Here is a 24107-nt window from a genome sequence, read left to right on the forward strand (position 1 = left end):
AGGTACAGCATTGTTACATGGTTTATATATTGCCAATCCAACCGTTAGAATTATATTCCTAACAATGCGATCACCTTTTGTGCCCTTCTGACAAGCAAAGTCAACGGGGGAGCCAGATTCACTTAACAACCATGTTAATTACTAACTTAACAACGGCAGGGATTCATTTAACAACTGTGAGAAGGGAGGTCGCAAAATGGGGCAAAATTCACTGAACAAAGGTTTCACTTGGCATCAGAGGTTTTGGGCTCAATTGTGGTCGTAAGTCGAGGACCACCTGTAATGGGAGCTCATCCAGGCATCACTCAGGTCTCGAATCTGGCCTGTCAGCTTCTCCAGTGGACAAGTTCGGCTTCTTAACCCCTGAGACATTCGTGGCTCTGTCACAAGTATATAAAAAGCAATTAAACCATTAACACATCCTGGTCTTAAAAAGCAACCAAGATCATCCCATATCAAAAAACCTCCCAAGTTGGAGAAGGCTGACTGGCTGGCTTCCCCAGTCATAAGTGTGTGTGTGTGTGTGTGTGTGTGTGTGTGTGTGTGTGTGTGTTCGTTCGTTCGTTCCAGCATAATTCTGGAACGCCTTGAATAATTTCAACCAAACTTGGTACACAGATAACTTACTCTCTGGAGGTAAGACATCCCTAACACCCCTTAGGGTGTGTGTTCTGTTAAGGTACAGCTTGTTGTGCCATCCTTCTGTAATGGCTTCTACTGTACAGCACAGTGGAGTTGCCATGGTAACGGCTTCACAGTCCTCCACAGGGGGGGCTCCCTCTGATAAGGGGGAAAATCCAACATTAGAAATTAAGTTTGGTCCAGACATTTTCCCCCTATAAATAAATACCCAGGCAACGCTGATAGGGTTATCGGCTAGTAGATATATAAATAATAGTAATCATCATCAGGGTCTCTCTTCATTATTTATTCCCAGCACAATCTCCACCATTCACTTCTCTGCCTCTATAAATTCATCCGGACACAATCTATCCAAAGTGCCATTGGCATTGGCTCCTAATCTTTCCCTGATTAAATGAACCATTTGAAAACAGCTATGACAGGAAACTCAATGTTCCATTTTCTTAAGACAACATGCACTCCAGAAGGAATTCATGAATGTTTACTAAAAAAAATTAAGCAGGAAATACTTTCCCAGGGTAGCTCTTGCCTTCTGAGTTTTATCGGGTCAGGGAAGTTAAGATTTATTTTAAGCCAGAAGTTAACAGCTCTCCTCTCATTTCCTGTCTTCTGGCAAAGCAAAGACACATTTTGGAAATTCAAGGGGGACGTATTTACACTAACATAAAGAATGCAAATTTATGTTCTTGCACTCTGATAACAACACATTGTCGCCTACTGTTTGTTGATACGGTACTAAGTAGACCTTGAGTTGAGCTGGTTGTTCTACATTTTTTCATTATACTCTGCACAAAAACTGTGACATGCTTTGAGTTGTGTACCTACATGACAACTTTCTAGGACTCTCGTGTCAGAATTGATGAGTAGAGTAGAATGGAATAGGAATAGGAATAGAAGCTGAAAGGGACCTTGGAGGTCTTCTAGTCCAGCCCCCTGCTGAAGCAGAAGACCTTATACCATTTCAGATAAGGGACTGTCTAGACTCTTCTTAAAAGCATCCAGTAATGAAAGAGTGGCTCTGAGCTTCATCTCAGATATAATGCAGATAATATGGCTTAAGTCACTGCAGAATTTTAAGAAAAGATTGAACTTGTCTTAAATAGTATAGGATAGTGATGGCGAACTTTTTGTGGCTCACGTGCCATAAGCGGGGGGGGAGTACAGGGGGATAGTGTGCAGGCGTGCCATAATGCTATGCGCACGACCCATGTGCATGCGCACACGACCAGCGCTCCCCCTCTATTTTTGGTGGTTTTTTTCACCCTCCCCAGGCTCCAGAGGCTTTATAGGAGCCTGGGGAGGGCGAAAACAACCTCCCTCAACCCCCCTGGAGGCCCTCCGGAGGCTTCAGCAGCTTCCCTGAAGCCTCTGGAGCGCAAAAAACTGGCCCTATGGGCAAATCGGAAGTTTGGGAACCGACTTCTGGTTTCCTTGTATAGGGTCATTTTTTTGCCCTCCGGAGCCTTCAGAGAAGCCTTCTGAAGGCTCCAGAACGCTCTGGAGGGCTAAAAACAGCCCTATGAGCAAACCAGAAGTACGTTCCTGAACTTCCAGTTTGCCCCTAAGCCTCGTTTTTAGTGCTCCGGAGGCTTCAGGGAAGCACCTGAAGCCTCCGGAGGGCAAAAAAATGGCCTTAAAAGAAGGCCAAAGTCAGCTGGTCAGCGCACGCATGTGTTTTGGAACTGACAGGGCAACGCCTCGCATGCCCAGACAAATGGCTCCACCTGCCACCTGTGGCACATGTGCCATAGGTTCGCCATCTTGGATATAGGATCTCCTGCTTGAGCAGGGGGTTGGACTAGAAGACCTCTAAGGTTGCTTCCAATTCTGTTATTCTGTTAAGGCTTCGCTAACTTTCTCTCTGGATTTGAGGGGCATGAATTCCCACCAGCTGACACTAGAAGCACCCTCCTGTTTACAGCTTTCCCTTGCAATTTGAAAATAGTCCCAGCTATCTGAAGTCATCCAATATTCCCTATTAAAAAAACATTACCCTACAGTTGAGGTCCTTAGGGGCATACCTGGGAAGTGAGGGGGTGACAAGCTACCAGACATATACTAAGAAAGGACAAATTAATCATTTTTTTTTAGTTTCGTCCATTTTTCAATTTTGTTCAAGTTTCTCATTTGTGCCAACGTCGGTGCATTTTGATGCAGATGCCAACGTGCATCACACAGTGTTGTATTTATTGTACTGTCGTTGCAATTTTTGCTTGTGACAAGCCTGCTGTTTTAGCAAACGTGATACAGTGCATGTTTCTACAGTCTTTCCCTCCTATATTTTTATGTGGCTAATTTCACTATTTAAAAAAAGGGAGAATTTCAAATAATAAAGCTTTGAATTATGATGCGGGTTCAAAAAGGAAGAAATACATACGGTTGCAGAGAAAATGCAGGCTAAATTAATATTCCCCCTCCTGCCTGATTGATGATGTGCATCAAGTCGGTGACAACCCTTAGCAGCCACAGGTAGATTTTCTCCCGGAATCATCAATCATTTCATAATTTTTGTCCGTGTGTGTGTGTGTGTGTGTGTGTGTGTGTGTGGTTTTGAGTGAGTAGATGTACTTCTATACAATACAGGAGTGATTTACTATTGCTTTTTTATGCACAATAGCAATGGCACTTAGACTTATATACCACTTTACAGCCCTCTCTAAGCGGTTTACGAAGTCAGCATATTGCCCCCCAAAAATGGGGTCCTCATTTTACCCACCTCGGAAGGATGGAAGGCTGAGTCAACCTTGAGCCTGGTGAGATATGAACTGCCAAATTGCAGGCAAGCCGGCAGTCAGCAGAAATAGCCTGCAGTACTGCACTCTAACCACTGCACCACTGTGGCTCATGCTAAATGACGCATTTGCTGTTGTCACTAAAGTGATCTTTTGCCTCCACTATGTAATAATATGACTATATCAATATAGGTGGGCAACCAAGATGCCCTTCAAACTTTTGGCAACTCTGGTGGGAGCATATACAATTTGTATAGGTACCTAGCAGCTTGTGCTCATCCTGGACGGAAACCTCCCTTTCACCATGAAGTATGAGAGCAGGGTTTGGGGTAAGGGGAGAATCTCTAGGATTCCCATAGCAATTAGACTTATGTACCGCTTTACAGCCCTCTCTAAGCAATTTTCAGAGTCAGCCTATTGGGCCCAACAATATGGGTCCTCATTTTACCCACCTCTGAAGGATGAAGGCTGAGTCAACCTTGAGCCTGGTGAGATTTGAACTGCCAAATTGCAGGCAGCCGGCAGTCAGCAGAAGTAGCCTGCAGTACTGCACTCTAACCACTGCGCCACTGAAGCTCATACTGGTAGTTTTAGACTTACAACCACACAATTGGCTCCAGAATTTCCAGTGCTAAGCAAGATGATTGTTAAGTGAGCGGTGCCTGATTTTGTGCCATTTTTATCACTATCGTTAAGTGACTTGCTGCAATTCTTAAGTGAATCATGCAGTCATTAAACGAATCTGGCTTCCCCCATTGACTTTGCTTGTTGGAAGCCACAAATGACATTCGTGGATCCCCAGGATGTTGTAATCCTCATAAATAACCTTTGCCAAGTGGAAAATTTTTGATCACATGACTTTAGGGATGCTGCAACAGTCATAAGTGCCAGGACAAATCATAAATCACTTTTTTCCCAACGCAGTCGTAACTTTGAACTGAATAGTGGTAAGTCAAGGACTGGATGTTTTCTTGCTATAATCTTCTTTCCAATGCAAACTGTCCATGGCCAATGTCTTAATAGTGAATCCCAAAACAGGTTTACTTGGAAGTAACTTTCATTATCTTAGTCATTAATATACAGCAACTTACGATCACAATTAACAAATGTGTTAAGTGAGTTTTGCCCTATTTACTTGCCACAGTTGTTAAGTGAATCTCCGGAGTTGATAAGTCAGTAGCCCGATTGTTAAATGAATCTGCCTTCCCCATTGACTTGGCTTGGCAAAAAAGAGATCCCATGACCTTGGGATCCAACAACGGTCGTAAATATGAACCAGTTGCCAAGCATCTGAATTCTGATCATGTGAAGATGCGGGGATGCTACAAAAATTGTAACTGTGAAAATGGTCATAAGAAGGGGTGGGATTCAGCCGGTTCAGACTGGTTCGCCAGAACTGGTAGCCACACCCACCTGTCCCAACTCTACGGCATCCCATTTAGGCCCTTTTTTTAAGCAAAAAACTCACGCACGGAACGCTTAGCACATTCGCGGAGGTGGGTGCATGCTCACATTTGCCGAACCGGTAGGGAAGGTAAGTAAATACCACCCCTGGTCATAAGTCACATTTTTCAGTGCAGTTGTAACTTTGAACAGTCACTAAATGAACTGTTGCAAGTTGAGGACCAATCTTTATTTAAAATTCATGCTTTTGGTAGTGTACTTGCTCAACAAACACAGAGAAGAAATTGGTCCTTTGGACAGCAGGCAGAGACAGAAGAGAGGGAGGCTTAGACATTCAAGAACAATCTTGCAGCTTGCTTGCTCTTAAATATTTCACAGCCAACTGATAAAGTTTAATAAACAACTGTCAGTGCTACATAAATCTGCTGGACAACCGCTAGATCTCCACTCACGACTCCTGGCTTTTCAAACCCACATCAACGCACACCCTAATAGGCCTCTTTCAGTGCCTTCCTAAAGCTGCAATCAAAGGGAATTTTCAATTTATCTTGCTCTCCAGAGTAATATGGGAAAATCTTATTTTAGCCATTATTGAGAGTGAAACAACGAAGGGCATTTCCTGTGGAGCTCAGCGGTGGACGACATGGAGAAGCTATGGTGGAAACATGAAACTTTCTTCGTGCTGTTTCTTGTGTTTTTTGGCGTTCAAATATTTGGCTTAGAAGATGGCAGCCGACAGACAACAGAGATCTGTTCCACCCACACCATTTTACCTGGACCAAAAGGTGAGGCACTAGAAAGATTTTTGAGGTAAAAACACAAGTGTCTTTTCTGTGATTCTTCTCTCTCCTTCTTCTCCTCCTCCTCCTCCTCCTCCTCCTCCTCTCCCTCTGCAAGCTCTTATGCCATAAGAAATGGAAAATAAGGTTGCCAGCTTTCCAACTGCTTCCTGCGGTGATAATGTTTGCTGACTCGCTTATCATGTAAGCTTTCAACCTTATTTTTAGTGCAAAAGCATGAAAAGGGTTATTTGTGGAGCCGCCCAGCACATCTACAGACACAGAATGAACCAGCCTAAGCTGGTTAGAGGAAAATTGGAATTTTCGACTGAGGAATTAGGGCACGAATTAATGAATATTTCAAACGTCAGTCACATAAATTCCTGCTATTAATCGATGCATTTAAGGACCCAAATATTTTTTATAGAGCTGGCTGTCGTCATCACCCAATGGGCCTGTAACATTTCCTGAGGGTGTTTTTTTTTGGCAAAGAAAACAAGTGTGCAAATGTTTTAATTTCAATGAAGGACAGCCATTAGCCCTAGCATTTTACTTAGAATTTCTGATTGATAAATTCACATTTAACAATTCTGGAACGATTTTGCTTTGAATTAAATGCTATGTGGGTGGATTTTGGAAGGTCCTGTTCTATGTAACTTTTATCTTGCAAAGATTATTTGTCTTGATTACTGTAGGAATAGCAATAGGCCTATGAATTTATATATCTGCTTGCCTGCCTGCCTGCCTGCCTGCCCGCCCGCCCGCCCACCCACCCACCCACCCACCCACCTACCTACCTACCTACCTACCTACCTACCTACCTACCTACCTACCTACCTACCTATTCTATCCATCTATCATCTATCTGCCCGCCTGCCTATCTATCTATCTATCTATCTATCTATCTATCTATCTATCTATCTATCTATCTATCTATCTATCTCCCACACATCTTAGCACAGGCACAAATCCATGCTGTTCACGTGTTTAAGATTGAGGCGTTCAGACTATTCGGAATGTTGCCCAACTTTGCATCCATGATATGTATAAAGTATGACCGCAACTTATGACAGTTTTTCTGGAAACCTGTATTTACTATTGGTTTACAACAGGGGCAGTCAACCTTTTTATACCTACCGCCCATTTCCACATCTCTCTTAGTAGTACATTTTTCTAACCGCCAACTGGTTCCACAGTAATGGTGATTTATAAAGTAGGGAAGTAACTTTACTTTATAAAGTTTATAAAGCAGAGTTACAGCAAACCCCTAACCGCCCACCATGAAAGCTGGAATGCCCACTAGTGGGCGGTAGGGACCAGGTTGACTACCACTGGTTTACAACAACAAAAGTATCCCATAGCAAACAAGAGGTTTGCTTAACAACATAGCATTCACTTATGAACTTCAGCTTTATGACCTTCACATTTGTTTAACAAACTCCAGTAAAACAGTTGTAAAATTGCTTTATGGCTATCACAACTTATGACCATAATTGTCAGGCTGAGATTATAGTTGTAACTCGAGGACTACCTGCAGCATCTCTCTGATCAATGGACAATCTCAGTGGCAATATTAGTCACACTCTTATTGTTACAACCTGATTGTAATTGATGGAATTTGCACCCAAAGATTCCAAGCAGAGCAAGTTTTATCATTATAATTATAAACTGCTTGAAGTGAGGATTTGTCCCTAAACTGTTCCGCAAAATATCAAGTTAGCTAAATGAACAGATTAAAAATCCAGCATTGACATTTAAACACAGCACATAATTCATCGATTCTAGTAAAAGTTTATTTAACTAAAAACTTCTATCTTTGAGAGTTGAGGACTAAAATCCTGTGGCATGGGCGAGCTGATTATCTCCACAATCCATGCTGACTTATAGCAAAGTTTCTTATAGCAGAAAATGCAATAAAAATAAAAGTAAAATCTCTCTCTCTCAAGTAAAATTTGGGAGTCCTCTCCTAGTATACAGAATCGTATCCCTGTGGTTGATCTTGAATGATAAAACATTACGGTAGTAAAGGCTCAAATAGAGGGTTTGAGGCTGCCCCCTGGTGGCTATGAATAAGAACTTCTAAGACTTTAAATGATGGAAGTAAATTGAAAAAGCATATGTGAAAATGTGTTCTCCACTGTCAATTAAAAGTTCAGCTTTGTTCAGGTTGTCACACTAACCTGGAAAATATGTTGCTGCTTTTAGGAATGATCTAATTCAAGCGCATGTGATATTAAAATCTAGTTTGCAGGACTGCAGTATTCCATTCCAATATTCAATATGCAATGATCCTTGTTTTCCTTCTGAAGATTTTTAAAAGCAAAAACAGTTCCTCATAATAGAACAGAAAGGACATATATCAGCTTTTTCCTGTCATGTTTCTTTTGCAAGGTGGATACTCAGAGGTCTATCCAATAAATACACAGGAGCCTTCTCCAGCACCACAGCTCAAATGAGTTGATTTTGCCTTGCTTTTTCAAGGTCCAACTTTCACAGACAAGGTAGCTATGGGGGAACACAGTAGAGAAGGCTAACCTACATTTGATTGGCAGCCATCAAATCAGGTTCAGCTCCTGGTGAATACATCAGCAAATCCCAGTCACCTAGACTTGAGGCAAATCATAAATTGCATTTTTTTTCCAGTACTTTCCTTTGATCTGAGTTAGGATAGTGTTAGATCGGGTAAAGGAGGCATACAAAGGCTTCAGTAACAACAGCTCTTTATTGCAAGTCAACTAAGCATCCGGCTGAAAACGGGTCGGACAGCATCCCCTTTTAAAGGGATCTGTCAGACCTCTTGACCAATGAGAATTGCCCTCTGTTCCCGCTGGAACAGAGGGCCTTGGTGGAAACCTCTATTTATAGGGGGGATATCTAACAGATAGGATAGGATAGGATAGGATAGGATAGGATAGGATAGGATAGGATAGCATAGCATAGCATAGCATAGCATAGCATAGCATAGCATAGGAGAGAACAGAACAGAACACAACAGAACACAACAGGAGAGTTGGAAGAGACCCTGGAGTTCTTCTAGTCCAACCTTTGCTCAGGCAGCAAACCCGGGGTGTCCAAACTTGGGAACTTTAAGACTTGTGGACTTCAACTCCCAGAATTCCCTGGCCATGCTGGCTGGGAAATTCTGGGAGTTGAAGTCCACAAGTCTTAAAGTTCCCAAGTTTGGACAGCCCTGCCCTATACCATTTCAGACAAATGGTTGTCCAATCTCTTCTTAAAAACTTCTAGTGTTGGAGAATTCACAACTTCTGGAAGCAAGTTGTTCCACTGGTTAATTGTTCTAACTGTCAGGAAATTTCTCCTTAGTTCTAGGTTGCTACTCTCCTTGATTAGTTTCCGCCCATTGCTTCTTGTCCTGCCCTCAGGTGCTTTAGAGCAGTGGTCCCCAACCTTTTTATCGCCGCGGACCAGTCAGCCTTTGATAATTTTACCGTGGCCCGCTGAGCGCGCGCAGGGGTGGGGGGGCGAAAATGGGGGAATACAAACATACTTTTTAAATCCACCTTCCCAATTCAACACCTGAATCATATCCCACCTTCCATTTTGTATGTAGATTTTAAGGAATAAACAGCTGAATTAATCAAGGTCAAAGATAAAAAGAGCAAGGGCAAAATTAAATAAGCCAGAGGATAGCAATGTAAAAAGAATACAGTATTAAGCTCATTCACTCTATCTAAGCCCCCCCACCTCACAAGGTTGTCGTGGGGGAAATAGGGGGTGGGAGTATTAGGTATCTTCACTACCATATATAAAAGGAGATACTATCTTAAATAACAAAGTGGGCCCCCACCTCCAAAATATACTAAAAGAAAAAAGATTCCATGTGCTCAACTAATTTTTTTTAAATCATCACTATATTATGGACTACAGACATATATATATATATACATACATATATATATATATATATACACATACATACATACATACATGCATATATACATACCGTACGTATGTACGTACGTATATATATAATGTCCAAATAACAGGAAAAGCGCTTCAAGGACCAAAGTATATTCCTTTTTTGCAGCCTTAAGAGAACTCTCGTTTTTTGAGGCTCAGAACCAGGCATTCTCATGGGCTGCAAAAAGGAAACACGACCCGGGAGCGCAGCCTCCAAGAGTCCATATCACCAATAACTACGCGTGGGGGGAAAGGAAATGTGTTTTGTGAGGAAGAGAAAGAGCGCGCTTCACCGATGCCCGTTGGCGAAATTTTGGAAGAGAGGCAAGAGACTTCAGGCACCGAGCCCCCACCCCTGGCTGCGGCAACTGGAGCGGGCGGGAGGCAGGGAAGGGGTGGGCAAGACCGCCGCTTTTCCACCGTGCGCTGCAATAGCGGCAGCGGCGGCCTGATCGCGCACCCCCCATCTCCCCTCAAAAGACCCCCCCCCCGCCCTCGGCTGCCCGACGTTCTCTCTCTCTCTCTCTCTCTCTCTCTACCTCTCCCGCCGTTCCTTCTCACAAGCTAAGGCTGGGCGGGAAAAAGAAGAGAGCGGCCTCCAAGGGCTCCGCTTCCAGCGCATGGTCCGCCCCCTCCTCGCCTCGCTTCCAGGCGAGCCGACTGAGGCGAGAAAGGAGAAAGAGGCGGAGGCGTTCACTGAGGGGACGGCTGACTCGGGGAGGGGGAGGGGGTGGTGTAGTAGTGGGGGATTCTTCCTCCTCGCCTCACTTGCTCCTGTGCTTCCGCGCAGCTCCCCCCCTCCGGCGACGGCGCTGCATGAGTGAAGAGTCGGCCGTTGCATGGCCCCCGGCCGCTGCGCGGCCCGGTGCCAGGTACTCCACGGCCCGGCACCGGTCCGCGGACCGGGGGTTGGGGACCACTGCTTTAGAGAATAGGTTGGCCCCCTCTTCTTTGTGGCAGCCCCTGAGATATCGGAATACTGCTATCATGTCAACTCTATTCCTTCTTTTCCTTAAACTAGACTTACTCATAAAGTCGGTTCTTTATGTCTTGAATAGAAACTTAATTATTTCCCAATTGATTTGATGGGAAGCAACATGTTTTCCCATAAAACCAGGTGCCACACTCCTTTTCCCCCTAACTATAATATCCAAAGAGATTTTGTCTTTGCTACAATAACCCAACACACTGAGTTATGTGACTCCAACAAATATTCAGACTGTAATTTTCAATGCCCTTGCTCCACTGCCCCAAGGATATAGGGACGTCCAATTGGGAAGATCTATTGATGTAATTGCACGATTGGGCCTCCACATCAAAAATGATGGGAATATTTTGGTGTGTTGGGAGGGGGGGAAGGAGGAGGAATGGCAACGTGCAATGAAATTTAATAGGAACTTCAAAGGGATTGGAATGGAGTTTTAAGTGAAGTAAGCGGAGGCATTTTGGAAGGGATGAAATGGGAGTACACCATACCAGTGTGGTGTGTTTGGAGGGTTTCTCTTTCATTATTCTGACAAATGTCAATTATAAACTCCTTGACATCAGTCGGCACCTCGAAATCCTGTTTCTTGTGGTCACTGCTGCTTTCACTACCCATCTAATAATCATAGCTGCAGAAATTCTCTTCTGAAAAATGATACTGCCACATTCCAAATTCCTTGCTAGAAATGGAAGGGCTTCAACACCACATCCTCAAACCTGGCAGGACTGCTTTCCTGTTGTCTTCTCCATCTCCCCCTTCTTGACCAGGCTGTGTGATGGCCATGCTTTAAAGAAATTAAAAATCCTAAAAGCCAGAGCTCTTTCGCTTCTGAACTTTAATCCCGCAGACAGAGAAACAAATTAGGTAACTTGTGTTTTTTATATTTCTATCAACTCACATGTGGCAAAATGAACTGCATTACATCTAGCATCGAAGAGCAACAAGAAGTTGTGTGTGGTTCTGTCCCAGACTATACTATACTAATCAAGAACTTCTTTAATTGTTAAGATCTCCTTCTCGGTACACTTTTGTTGGACGAAATATCCATCTGGTTCAGTTCCAAGCTGGGAGAAAGGCACTGGAGACAAAATGGAGGCTGGAGGCTGATTGGAAAGAGGGTCCATTTATTGATGAAGCAGAACTGCCAAGCATCTGTGAATTTGGGTAGCTGACCACATGGAGTTGAGAGTGAGGGGCTTTTATACCTTCTCTTGGCTTTGCACTTGAACTTCCTGTTCCTGGGCAAGAACATGTAGTTTATTGGCTGTTGTAGGGGTCATAGCTGGCTCTGTAGGTTGTCTGAGCTAAGTTTGGTTGAAGCCTGGAGGGTGATGCAATGTCCCCAGGAGATTGTGCAATGTGGTGAGCTCTGCTGCTAGAGGGTTAATCCTATTATGTCCTGAGCAGAGGTGGTATTCAGCTGGTTCTGACCAGTTCTGGAAAACCAGTAGCGGAAATTTTGAGTATTTCAGAGAACTGGTAAATACCACCTCTGACTGGCCCTGCCCCATCTATTCCCTGCCTCCCGAGTCCCAGCTGATCGGGAGGGAATGGGGATTTTGCAGGAACCTTCCCCTGCCACGCCCACCAAGCCACACCCACCAAGCCATGCCATGCTCACCAAGCCACACCCACAGAACCAGTAGTAAAAGAAATTTGAATCCCACCTGAGGGATCATGTCTTAATCTCATCATTCTGGAGGTGGAGATCTTTTGTGTTATAGATAGGCTGGCCCAATCTTTCTCCATGGGTCCAAAATATCTGCTGGGGGCTATTAGGAAAGACTTGGGAGCTGCTTTCTGTCCCCAAAAGCACGTTTCTCTATTTCTCCTTTAGGAAAATACAATATTCTGCCTTTTTCAATATTTCCTGAAATATTTCATTCTTCTGGGATGGGGAGGCTTCCCAAACATTCAAGCATGTCTTCCATGAAGACTAGAAACTGAAATAAAAATTTTAAAAAAAAACTTTTTGGAAACTTGATTTTCGGTCAGCCCATGTCTGTGGCCTAGGTCAGCACTCAGCAGCCTAGGCAATTGTCCAGGCCAATGGTTGATGTTAGGCCGGAGGCATGCTTTACAAAAACAAACAAAACCCAGTTTACTGCTCTGAGTAACATAACTGCCATTTAAACTTTCAATGGTGGCCCAGAGTAATGTCCTGTCAGGTCATTGTGGTTAGAATCCAGCTGTCCAGCACTCCACATGGTTGTGCTCCTGACAAATGAGAGAGAGACAGAGAGAGACACAGAGAGAGAGAGAGAGAGACAGAGAGAGACAGAGACAGGGACAGGGACAGAGAGACAGACAGACAGACAGACACAGAAAGAGAGAGACAGAGAGAGACAGAGACAGAGAGAGACAGAGACAGAGAGAGACAGAGACAGAGAGACAGAGACAGAGACAGGGACAGAGAGACAGACAGAGACAGACAGACATAGAGAAACAGAGAGACAGAGAGAGAGACAGAGAGAGAGAGGGAGGGAGAGTCAGAGAGAGAGAGATGGAGGGATGGAGAGAGACAGACAGAGAGACACAGAGAGAGAGACAGAGAGAGGGGGAGGGAGAGAGAGAGTCAGAGAGAGAGAGGGAGGGAGAGAGAGAGAGACAGGGACAGAGAGACAGAGACAGGGACAGGGACAGAGAGACAGAGACAGACAGAGAGAAACAGAGAGACAGAGAGAGAGACAGAGAGAGGGAGGGAGAGAGAGAGTCAGAGAGAGAGAGATGGAGAGATGGAGAGAGACAGAGAGAGACAGAGAGAAAGAGACAGAGAGAGACAGAGAGAGAGACAGAGAGAGAGGGAGGGAGAGAGACAGAGAGAGACAGACAGACAGACGGGGTGAGAGAGAGAGGGAGGGAGGGAGGGAGAGAGAGAGACACAGAGAGAGGGGGGGAGGGAGAAAGGGAGAGAGAGAGAGAGAGAGAGAGATCAGATGAGAGCAGGAAGTAAAGGACAAGCAGGTTTACAAACAGTTACTTAGCAAGCATTCAAAGCAAGCATTCAAATATTATACAAAAATGACAAAAAATTAAAGTGGATGAATTTATATACTGTAGTAGAATGTTTCCTATTGATGGAAAACAGATGGAGAAATTCTAAGATGTGCAAATGCGAGTGAAAGGCAAGTGGGTAATATGTGGTCCATCGAGAGGCATGAGACAGACATACAGTATATACCCAAAACATGCACAATAAAATGGTTGTGAATAAGATCAGGCTTCTGCCCCATTTTCTTACAAGGAAGTGAGAAGTGGAATTAGGAATGGATTGCTTCTAAATTTGGTGAAGCAACCCAAAATATGGTTAAGAATGAATGAGGGCTGAAGTAACGTAGATGGAATATTCGCAAAAGGGACACTTAAATGGGTTGGTTGCACAAAGAGAATGAATGAAGACTGAATTGCAAATTATATTTAAAGGAGCGTGAATAGATGCAAGAAAAAGAGGAAAAGTGGGAAAGTTGAGAGATGAAAAATGCCACAAAGAAGAGGGGGAGTCAAATTGGGTTTATTATCCGGGGAGGTCTTATTTTCAGGGAAACAGGGTATCTACCATTCAAAATCAGTCCAAGGTGGAGTTATCAAACTTACCTTCCTGTGTTAGGTGTAACTGACATCAGATTTCACCGTACCTTTAAGGAGAAAGGCTATCATTACACCCAATAAAAAACCAATTACTGTTCAGCTAGAGATCTGTTGAACTCAGTAGGATATAAATCTGATCAAATCGGAATTGAATTGCATTATTCATTATTGTAAAAAAAGGATAATAGTGATATCCACATCATAAATTTGCTGAGGAATGCCAAGCCTGTCCAAAAAAACAACATTTTTTTTAAAAATTAAACATCACAACACAAAGCACCACAAGGGGGCAACAAATTGCAAATCTTGGTATCTTTCCTTATGATGTTTCTTATTTAGCAGCTGAATATTTAAGGAAATGGACTTTCATCCAGCTTCCTTCAAAGGGGCTTGTCCTATGTTGGATCCCAGAACAGGTGTGGTTTAGGCCTAGTTTGCCAAAAAAGCCATAACCATCAGATTTTACATCCTGATGAGCCCTAAAACTGGGTTTATGTCAGGGGTCGGTTCTGGCAGTCACTACTGCCAGTTCCCTCATGGGTGTGCTGCACATGTGCGCTTGATGTGCACTGCGTGCGCATGCGCAGGTGAATAAAAATTGTTCTGTGTTGTGTTCTCGACTTGCAACCAGTCTTAAGTCCTCAACTTACGACCGGCTGCAAGTCCTCAACTTACGACTGGCAGCCAGCAACAGCTGAGCCGCGCCTGATTGGCTGGGGCGTGGCTGGCTGAGCGTGGACTGTTTCCTGCAATCTCATTGGTTGCCCTGCCTGACATCTCTAGTATAAATAGCTGTCAGGCAGGGCAAGGTTCCATCTGTATATAGTTGATGTTGATTCTTGTCTGTTAGCAATAAAGCTGTTCTAATTACCTTCTAATTACCTTGGTCTCCGGACACGCTTCAAGGTGCTAGTCGTCATTTTTAAAGCCCTACATGGTTTAGGACCTGGCTACCTGAGAGACCGCCTCCTGCCATTCAGCTCCCAAAGACCGATTAGATCACACAGATTGGGCCTCCTCCGGGTACCATCGGCGGGTCAATGTCGGCTGGCAACCCCCCCGGGGGAGGGCCTTCTCTGTTGCTGCCCCGGCCCTATGGAATGATCTCCCCGTAGAGATCCGGACCCTCACTACTCTTCCGGCCTTCCGTAAAGCCACTAAGACCTGGCTGTTCCGGCAGGCCTGGGGCTGTTGATCACCATCCAGCCCCATCTTAACTGTATGTATGTTGTGTATTTTTAAAATGATTATATTTCTATTTTTTATTTTTAATTCCCTTTGTCTGTAAGCCGCCCAGAGTTCCCTGGGAGTGGGCGGCATACAAATACCAATAAACTCAAACTGAAACTGAAACCTCAGCCGCTCCACGCCTCCTCTGTCCATCGCAGCTTTTAACATTCTGCGCATGCACAGAAGCAAAAAACAAGATGGCGGCACTTATGACGCCACCCAGAGAACCAGTTTAGGGGCGTGGCAGGCCTGGGTCGCTGCCAGTTCCAGCAACCAAGGCCACCAAACCACTATTGGTCCGAACCGGTAGGAACCCACCACTGGTTTACGTACCAAAAAGGCTGGGAGGCAAATATCACCAAGCCAAAAGCAAACGAACAACATTCCGGCTTATTATTATGTGATGGGAATCCCCACCGCAAGATACTGTTCTGTATGAAGGACTCTGTTGTGGCACAAAAATCCTTACAGGTCGGCTCTCCAATATATGTATCTCACATACCTATTGTTCATTCTTCCCAGAAGAATGAAATATTTTGAGGAATATTTTTAAAAGGCAGGGTAAAATATTTCCCCTAAAAGAGAAATAAAAAATATTAAGGGAGACAGAAACTCAGAGCCCCTGTTCCCTCCCCTCGGCAGATATTTTGTGCCATCCTATCTACAAAACCTTCAGCTCAGGATGATGGGATTAAGACATGAGCCTCCAGGACATAATAGGATTGACCCACTATCATTTAGCAGCAGAGCTCACTACATTGCATAATCTCCTAAGGACATTGCATCCTCCTCCAAACTTCAATCAAACTTAGCTCAGACAGCCACCTAGGATTTGTACTTTGCCTATAGAGCCAGCTATGGCTCCCATATAACCCCTACATGGCCCCCCGGGAGTCTAACAACAGCCAATAGAAGACATGTTCTTGCACAGGAACAGGAAGCTCAAATTTAAAGCCCAAGAGAAGATATAAAAGCCACCAACTCTCAACTCCATGTGGTCAGCTACCCAGAATCACAAACCCCTGTAGTTCTGCTTCATCATGAAACCATCTTTCCAATCAGCCTCCAGCCTCCAGACCACCCGGAGGAGGGCCTTCTCTGTGGCTGCTCCGGCCCTTTGGAACGAGCTCCCGGTGGAGATTCGGACCCTCACCACCCTCCAGGCCTTCCGCAAAGCCCTTAAAACCTGGCTGTTCCGACAGGCCTGGGGCTAATGAGTTTTTGTCGTCCCCCCCCCCCCGGAATGGTATGGTTGTTGAGTGTTTTAAATTGTGGTATTGTTTTGTTCGCGTTCTTTTTTCTTATTTGTACCCCCTCCCCCCTGACTTGGTTGTGAGCCGCCCTGAGTCCCTTCGGGGAATAGGGCGGCATAGAAATATAATAAACTCAAACTCATCATGAAACCATCTTTCCAATCAGCCTACAGCCTCCAGTTTGTCTCCAGTGCCTTTCTCCCGGCTCGGAACTGAACCAGATAGATATTTCTTCCAACACTACCTACCTGTTCTGACCGAAGCTTCCCCAGCAGCATGAAGCCGACTCCTCGTCATGATAAACCCCTTTTATTTAATTTACAGTGAATTCCTCGCCAGCAAAATCCCGGTCCACAGTCTTTCAAGATAGTTCACAATTACCAACTTTTATCAGGCTTGGAGAGTGGCCAGGCCGATATCTTTCAGATGCTGAAATATTTGGCAAGAATGCAGGAATGAGCTAATTGTCTCCTGCAAATACCTCGCCTTTTTGCTCCTCTTTTATTCCTTATGGGAGGGGCCATTCACCATCCACCTGTGGCCTTACTCCCAAGTTGACTCTTGTTCCTTAGCTGTTCCCTTTGTCTGGCAACTCTGCGCCTGCGCACATTGGGAAGAGGCTCCAGCTATTCGCCTGCCTCACTGATGTCTGACTTCAAAGGCAGCTGATAACTGTCCGATGGCCCTGGCCCCATCTCTGCCTCTGACACAAAGCCCTCATCAGAGGCTTCCCCAGATTCCAGGACTGGCCCATGTTCCTCCCCAACCTCCTCACTTTCGGAATTTGCTGTGGGCCAAAACACCTGCTGCCTTCCTACCTTATTTTAAGGGCCATCATAAGAACCATCTTCCCTAGTTCATTCTTATTCCAGAGAAGATCTCAACAACAGGAATTACAAAAAGATAGGCAAATTTCATGTTCAGTACGAGACTTTCCATCTACGGCCATCAACTTAGCTTTTTAAAGCCTGACGTTTCTTTCAAGTTGTTGATTTTGTTGTTGATTTTATTTATATGCCGCCCTTTTCCCCCGAAGGGGACTCAAGTTATTGAAAGTCATTGACTTTATGAAAGAGAGGGAAGGCAAATCAACAAAAACAACCTCAGTTAAATAGCTAAACATCAAATCTGTGGAGGAAGAATGTACAGAATGATATTAATTCACATGTGCACATACGCCAAGCATTGCTTTACATCAGCAGTCTATTACAGTATCAGTACAGTCATTTTTGTTCCCATGGATACCAACCATGGACACACTCCCTGTTCCTCTTGATCTTAATGATAAATTCTTCAAAGGTGTGTCTGTGTTTGCTTTCGAAGACAGCTGGCGTATATCGCTAATGCAGCATTTCCAAGGTTGAACGAATTTCAGATATGTGGAGCTCAACTCCCAGAATTCTTAGCAAAGGCCATGCCAGCTGGAGAATTCTGGGAGTTGGAGTCTACAAATCTGGAAGCCTTGGAAAACTGCCACTTTAGTATAATGGATGTTTGTATTTAGAGAACTGTATCTGGGCTACAGATAGATTGAGTTTGGCATTGAGTAGGGACATGGAACATTTCCTCTTCTGGCAAATTGATGTTTTGACCACTTTTCCCCGCTATTCTGAGAGGACACACTCAACATTACACATAAATTTAGTATCCTAAATATGAGAGTGGTGATGAATATATGGGTGCTTGACTAGGTATTTTCTTTTTTAAAAAATATATTTTTATTCTTTTTAAACAAAACAACACATACAAAACAAAGCAAGAGAGGGGAAAAAGAACAACTTTCTTCCATTTCATCAAGCATGTCGTTTGGTTACAAGTTTTTGTGCATCAATTCTTAAATTTAGGATTAACATCATTGGTTTACATTAAACATAGCTAAATGTTTTGCTGTCATTGAGCATTATACATGCAGATTACCATTAATATTATTTCATTTGTAACAATCCTTATTTCCTTAAATTCATAATTATCTATCAAATAACAATAAGTCTTTGAACTATTATAGTATCACCTATCTCTAAAGAGAAAAAGCGAAGATTGGGACAAAGAATTCCCATTGTTTTATAATAAAGCATTCATAGTTTCAATTGACCATAATGTCTCCAATCGTCCAGACTTCCAAGAATGGTTTCCCATTATTAATTATTTGTCCATATAGTAGTTAAGTATTTCAATTCATGTATATATCAGTTATTCCTTACATCATCATTAATCTGTTTAATATACAAACTTCTTTCTAATGTGAAATGGCCACTACATACAATTATACCAAAGTATTCCAATCATCCCACTCTTATACATTAAAAAAACATTATTGTCCTTTATATATCATATAAGTAGTACTCTATATCATAACAAAAAAAATAAAAAAGACAAAAAATAGTAAGTTATTACAACATAAGTAAACAGTTTCATTCCCAGGTTTTTTTTCTGAAATGGTATAGGGCAATGATGGTTAACCTCTTCTGAGTATCCAAAGCGCGCGCACAAATGCATGCATGCGTGCCCAACCCCCCAAAAAATGCAATGTGAGTATGGGCTGGTCCATGCACCCCGTCACCCACACTTGCTCACACAGCCTTCCGCATGCACCCCGCCTCCTGCGCATGTGCAGAAGAGACCCACAGACCAGCTGGCTAGTGTGAGGTGCACGCGCATGCGCAGCAAAGCTAAACTGGGGCAACAGCTCGCATGCCCACATCACCATCATGGGTATAGGGTTTCCTCCTTCAGCAGTGGGTTGGACTAGAACACCTCCAAGGTCCCTTCCGACTCTGTTATTCTGTAATTTAGGTATTATGAAGGACCCGGCATATCAAAAAATAGGAGTTGAGCCGACAGACATCACATCTTCAAAAATAAAATCAGATCAGCATTTCCTAAACTTTGTTGTTATATCTCCCCTTCTTTTTTGTTGTTTCTGATTGAAGGAGATGATGGTGACAAAGGAGACCAAGGAGAAATGGGAAAAACTGGGAAACTTGGCCCCACAGGATCCAAAGGTAAAACAATTTACAATACTTTCTTTACAGTTAAAAGCATAGGAACAGCCCCTTACTACTTCAGAGTTACATACCGGTTGCAGGCTTAACCTGGTTCTAAATCGGCCCAAATGGGCTGGATTGGGACAGGGCAGTAAGCCAGAAATAGGTTGCTCCCAGTTCCAACCGGTTCAAGTGAATCGGTAGTGACCGCTGGGTGGCTGGCCACACCCCCAAACCAGCCCTCTCTGATGCTTGCCCTGCCTCGCCATTGCCACGTGCATCTACAGAACTGCCTCCTCCTGTCTACACACAGGTAAGCATTAGCGCTAACCTAGTCCCCCCCTCCCCATCAGCCAGCATCTCCTGAAGCCGCCAGGGATGGGGGTTGGGGCAGGGATGGGGTCCCGCATGTTGGAGAGGGTGGCGGGGTAGCGCAGAGCCAGGAAAAGCCATGTTTCCTAGAAGGAATCAAAGCATTCAACTTTGCAGCCCGGAAGCCACACCTGTGTTTATAAATTCGGCAGACGAGTGGCGGGGAAAGAGAATAACGGAAGGAAAGGGTGGGAGATAGGAAAAAATACAGGCAGAGGCACTGGACTGTGCAAGCAGGGCGGGAGGGAGGGAGGTAAGTTCACCTGATCCTGGCTCAGGACAATGGGGGGAGGAGGAACCATCTGCACCCCTCAAAAACACGCCCAGGTGCTGCAGGAGCCATGAGAAATCGCAGAGCTCAGATTGCACGTGTGCGCTTGTGCCCTGCAGTCACCCATGGTGCCCTCACCCCACCCTGTGTTCCTCCTTTTGCATTTCATTTTCATGCCTTCGGGTAGAGGGAAGCAGGCCCTGCGCAGCATCCTGGCTCTCCACTCCACAGCCCGCCTGGGCCCTGCTTGGATGGGCGCCTCCAGTTGCCACCGCTCAATTTACCCATTGCAGGAATTTTATGAAGCCGAGCAGTTCCTCTGCTCCACCCGAAGGCAACAAGAACGGAACGCAAAAAGAGGAACCCAAGGTGGGGTGGGGGGCACCACCCACGACTACAGGGCACAAGCGCGTGCATGCAATCTGGACTCTGTGATTTCCCACGCTCCACCCCACCCCGCACGCCTGCAAAGTTGAATGCTTTAATTCCTTCTAGGAAACTTATAGCTTTTCCACACCCTAAATTCTCCGGCGGTCTATTTTTGGGACTTTTCCCCCCCTTTCTTCACCTTCCCCTTCCCTTCGTCGGAGTCCCGTTTCGGTGGGCGTGGATTGGTGGAGGAGATCATGTGACTGAGTGTGCGTAAATGGCATCAAGTTGGCTATGCCCACTCAGCCACATGCTCCCCCACCTAGCCACGCCCACAGAACTGGTAGTAAAAATAATAGAACCCACCACTGCAGTAAGCTCTGAAAAAAATCAGGTTTATCCAAGTTTAGTAGGTAATAACAATGCAGCCATTAGGCCTTCACCTAATCTGGTTAAGCATACTGTTTTTATCCTCTGACAAGCTTATCTTGCTTCTTAATCACAGGAGAAAGGGAACTTTTTAAAAGGAAGATTCTAAAGAAAATGTATTTTTTTAAAAAAAATGTGTAACCTTCAGTGGATGTTGGTGGCTGCGTGCTCTAATCTCTGGAGGCTTAGCAATGTTTCAGAAATTGTTTGATTGATTGACTGACACAGCCATCTACCTCCCAAATATGACTCTGGTGGTTTGTAATAAAATAGATAAAAACAAATAAAACACGTAATATAAAATAAAACCCCATAGCAGCTGAGCATCGTAAAATAACCATCAACAAAGCCAAGAGACAGAGTCTTATTACAATTTCATGAGTTCAGACCTGGGCAGAAAACCAGGTTTTTCAGGGGCTTCTGAAAGGCCAGCAAGATCTGGGCTAACCTAATCTCAGGTTCCACAAGATGGTCCTCATGGGTCCCACCCAGAGGTGGGTTCCTACCAGTTCAAACCGGTTCAGCTGAGTAGGTAGTTACTTGGCCTGCCACGCCCCTGAACCTATTCTATCAGCAGCGCCATAAGCGCCTCCATCTTGTTTTTTGCTTCTGCGCATGTGCAGAAGCATTTTTAGTACTGTGCATGAGTGCATAGCACACATCAAGCATGTGCATGCAGCTCATCTCTGAGCAAACCTGTAGTAGCAGCAGCTGGAACACACCCCTGGTCCCACTAGATGACCCTCTTTAGCTGATGGCATCCACAGCATGGTCCTCTTGTCAGACCAAGTGGAACGGAATGTAGCAGGAGTAGCAGACACTAGGGTGGAGTCAAAAGTGAGATCAGCCTAGAATCCCTACGTAGCCACAAGCAGACTAAGTCCATCCTCCCTTGAATCTGTTGATCCTTATCAAACTCTACACAGGTGCCCACTGTTAGTTGGAAAGATTCTACGCATAAGCATAGATTCTAAACAGCAATAAATCAGTTTAATTGGACCAGTGGTGGGTTCCGGATCCTGTTCCAACTGGTACGGTTGGAACGGGCCCGGCGTCATCCGCAAGCCTCAGCGACACTCCAGCTGCTTGGCAGAGCATCACGCAGGCGTTGTAAGTGCCATGCCCATGTGTGGAAGCATCAAAGGCTTTAAAGGACAAGTAAGGAGCTCAGGCAGGCGTGTGAGCCCTCTAGAGCATTGTACCGGAACGGTACCCAGTGCTCCAGGCAGGCTTCGGTAAGCCCGTACTGGGGCGTACCGCCTGCAACCTACCACTGAATTGGACCTTCATTTATGGATCTGGTCTTTTGCACCTGGGTAGAATAGAAGCAATTGGGGAGAGATGATCCGGTTATTAAGAGCCCTGGTAGCGCAGTGGTTAGAGTCCATTACTGCAGGCTACTTCTGCTGACTGCTGATTAACTGCAATTTGGCAGTTCGAATCTCATCAGGCTGAAGATTGACTCAGCCTTCCATCCTCACAAAATGAGGACCCAGATTGTTGGGGGCAATAGGCTGACTCTGTAAAACCCCTTAGAGAGGGCCATAAAGCACTGTGAAGTGGTATATAAGTCTAAGTTCTATTGCTATTGCTGATTATGTTCATCCATCGTGTTCGAAGAGGACCTTGACACCTAACAGGTTGTGGGGCTGTCCACAATGTATCCTCAGGTGGCTAGTAAGGCTTATACAAGAACGAAATCAGTCCTCCCTGCTACTTTTGTAAGTAACTGTATCTTTTCCCAGAATGCAGAGGAAGAGCTGAGGTGGCACAGTGGTTAGGGTGCAGTACTGCAGGCCACTTCAGCTGACTGTTATCTGCAGTTCAGCGGTTCTAATCTCACCGGCTCAAGGTTGACTCAGCCTTCCATCCTTCCGAGGTGGGTGAAATGAGGACCCAGACTGTGGGGGCGATATGCTGACTCTGTAAACCGCTTAGAGAGGGCTGAAAGCCCTATGAAGCGGTATATAAGTCTAACTGCTATTGCTATTGCTATCAAATCCAAAGTATTGTACTGCCCTATTTGTTACCTTCCGAATCATCAACAGTTTACTCAAAATACTGGTTGCTGGGAAACAAAATGGAAGGGGACTCTTAATTTGAATTCTAACTTGTGAGCTTCCCAGATCAGTAGTGGTATTCTGCCAGTTCTTATCAGTTCGGGTGAACCAGTAGCGGCGGCAGCTGGAGGCTCCACTCACCCGCCCCGATGTAATCCGCGACCTTCTGTGCATGCAGAAGCTAGCGCGCTCACATTTGCGAACTGGTAGCGAAGATAAGTGAATCCCACCACTGTCCCAGGTGTATCTAATTGTCACTGTGTGACCGAGAATGATGGCCTATATAGGGTTTAATCCAGGTGAGTTTTTTTATAGGCTCTTAATTACTCTGTTGACATGCATATCTTACCCATCAGTGTATGAGAAAAACACTGAGGGAGTTGCACAGACATCTAATGGCATTTTTTTTTTCCTTAGTCATCATTTAAGAATATTTTTCAGACCAAAACATAACTCCTACAAGCATCGCAGCAGGGAGTTTTGAGTGATGCAGATAAGCTTGGAAATGTCATGTTGTTGTTTTTTTCCTACAAGACTGCAAAGAAAGGGAGAGGCAGCCATCTGTTACCTGACAGCTCAGCATGATACATTCATGTAGGCAAATCAAAGTCAAACTCTCTTCAAAAGGGGCTCCACTCTGTTGGAATGGACAAGAAAAGCATATGTAACACCTTTTAAGTGGAGTAGCAAAGAGTATGTGACAATTTTTTTAAAAAAAAAATTGGGTACTTACAAAAGGTGCTATCTAGAGGTGGGATTCTGGAGGCATTCCTTCTTCCCCCGGGCTCTGGAGGCCCAAAACCAGCCCATTTCCGGACTTTCAGAACTTCCAGGAGGTTCGTTTTTTGCCCTCCCAGAGTCTCCATGCAGGCCTGCACTTAAAACAGCATCCAAAACAGGCCGTGTGGAGACTCCTGGGAGGGGTGAAGCAGGTAGGCAGGACCAGCCACATTGCAACTACCGGTTTGGCGAACCAGATGTAAAATTAGCATCCAGTTCGCCTGAACCGGTCCGAACCAGCTGAATCCCACCCCTGGTACTATCCTAATCCTCTAGATGTATCATAAAACATATGATGAACAGTTGGG

General features: G+C 44.7%; 1 protein-coding gene and 1 long non-coding RNA gene across 3 annotated transcripts in view; one reads left to right on the top strand and one right to left on the bottom strand.

Annotated features, from left to right (window-relative positions):
- Nucleotides 1-24107, bottom strand: part of LOC116512240 — a 62041-nt gene that overhangs the window by 1738 nt on the left and 36196 nt on the right. Inside the window, exons 2-3 of one of the 2 annotated variants that reach the window (XR_004255859.1) lie at nt 23588-23656; nt 278-380 (exon numbers count right to left, since the gene is read on the bottom strand). This is a non-coding gene — a long non-coding RNA (uncharacterized LOC116512240). The remainder of the gene's footprint in view (nt 1-277; nt 381-23587; nt 23657-24107) is intronic. The other variant, XR_004255858.1, reaches the window with a different exon arrangement.
- Nucleotides 5138-24107, top strand: part of COLEC10 (collectin subfamily member 10) — a 31338-nt gene continuing 12368 nt past the window's right edge. The window contains exons 1-2 of the mRNA XM_032222605.1: nt 5138-5563; nt 19465-19536. Coding sequence (XP_032078496.1) covers nt 5422-5563; nt 19465-19536 — 214 coding nt within the window. The 5' untranslated portion in view covers nt 5138-5421. The remainder of the gene's footprint in view (nt 5564-19464; nt 19537-24107) is intronic.

The sequence above is a fragment of the Thamnophis elegans genome, chromosome 8, assembly GCF_009769535.1.
Source record: "Thamnophis elegans isolate rThaEle1 chromosome 8, rThaEle1.pri, whole genome shotgun sequence".
Lineage (NCBI taxonomy): Eukaryota > Metazoa > Chordata > Lepidosauria > Squamata > Colubridae > Thamnophis > Thamnophis elegans.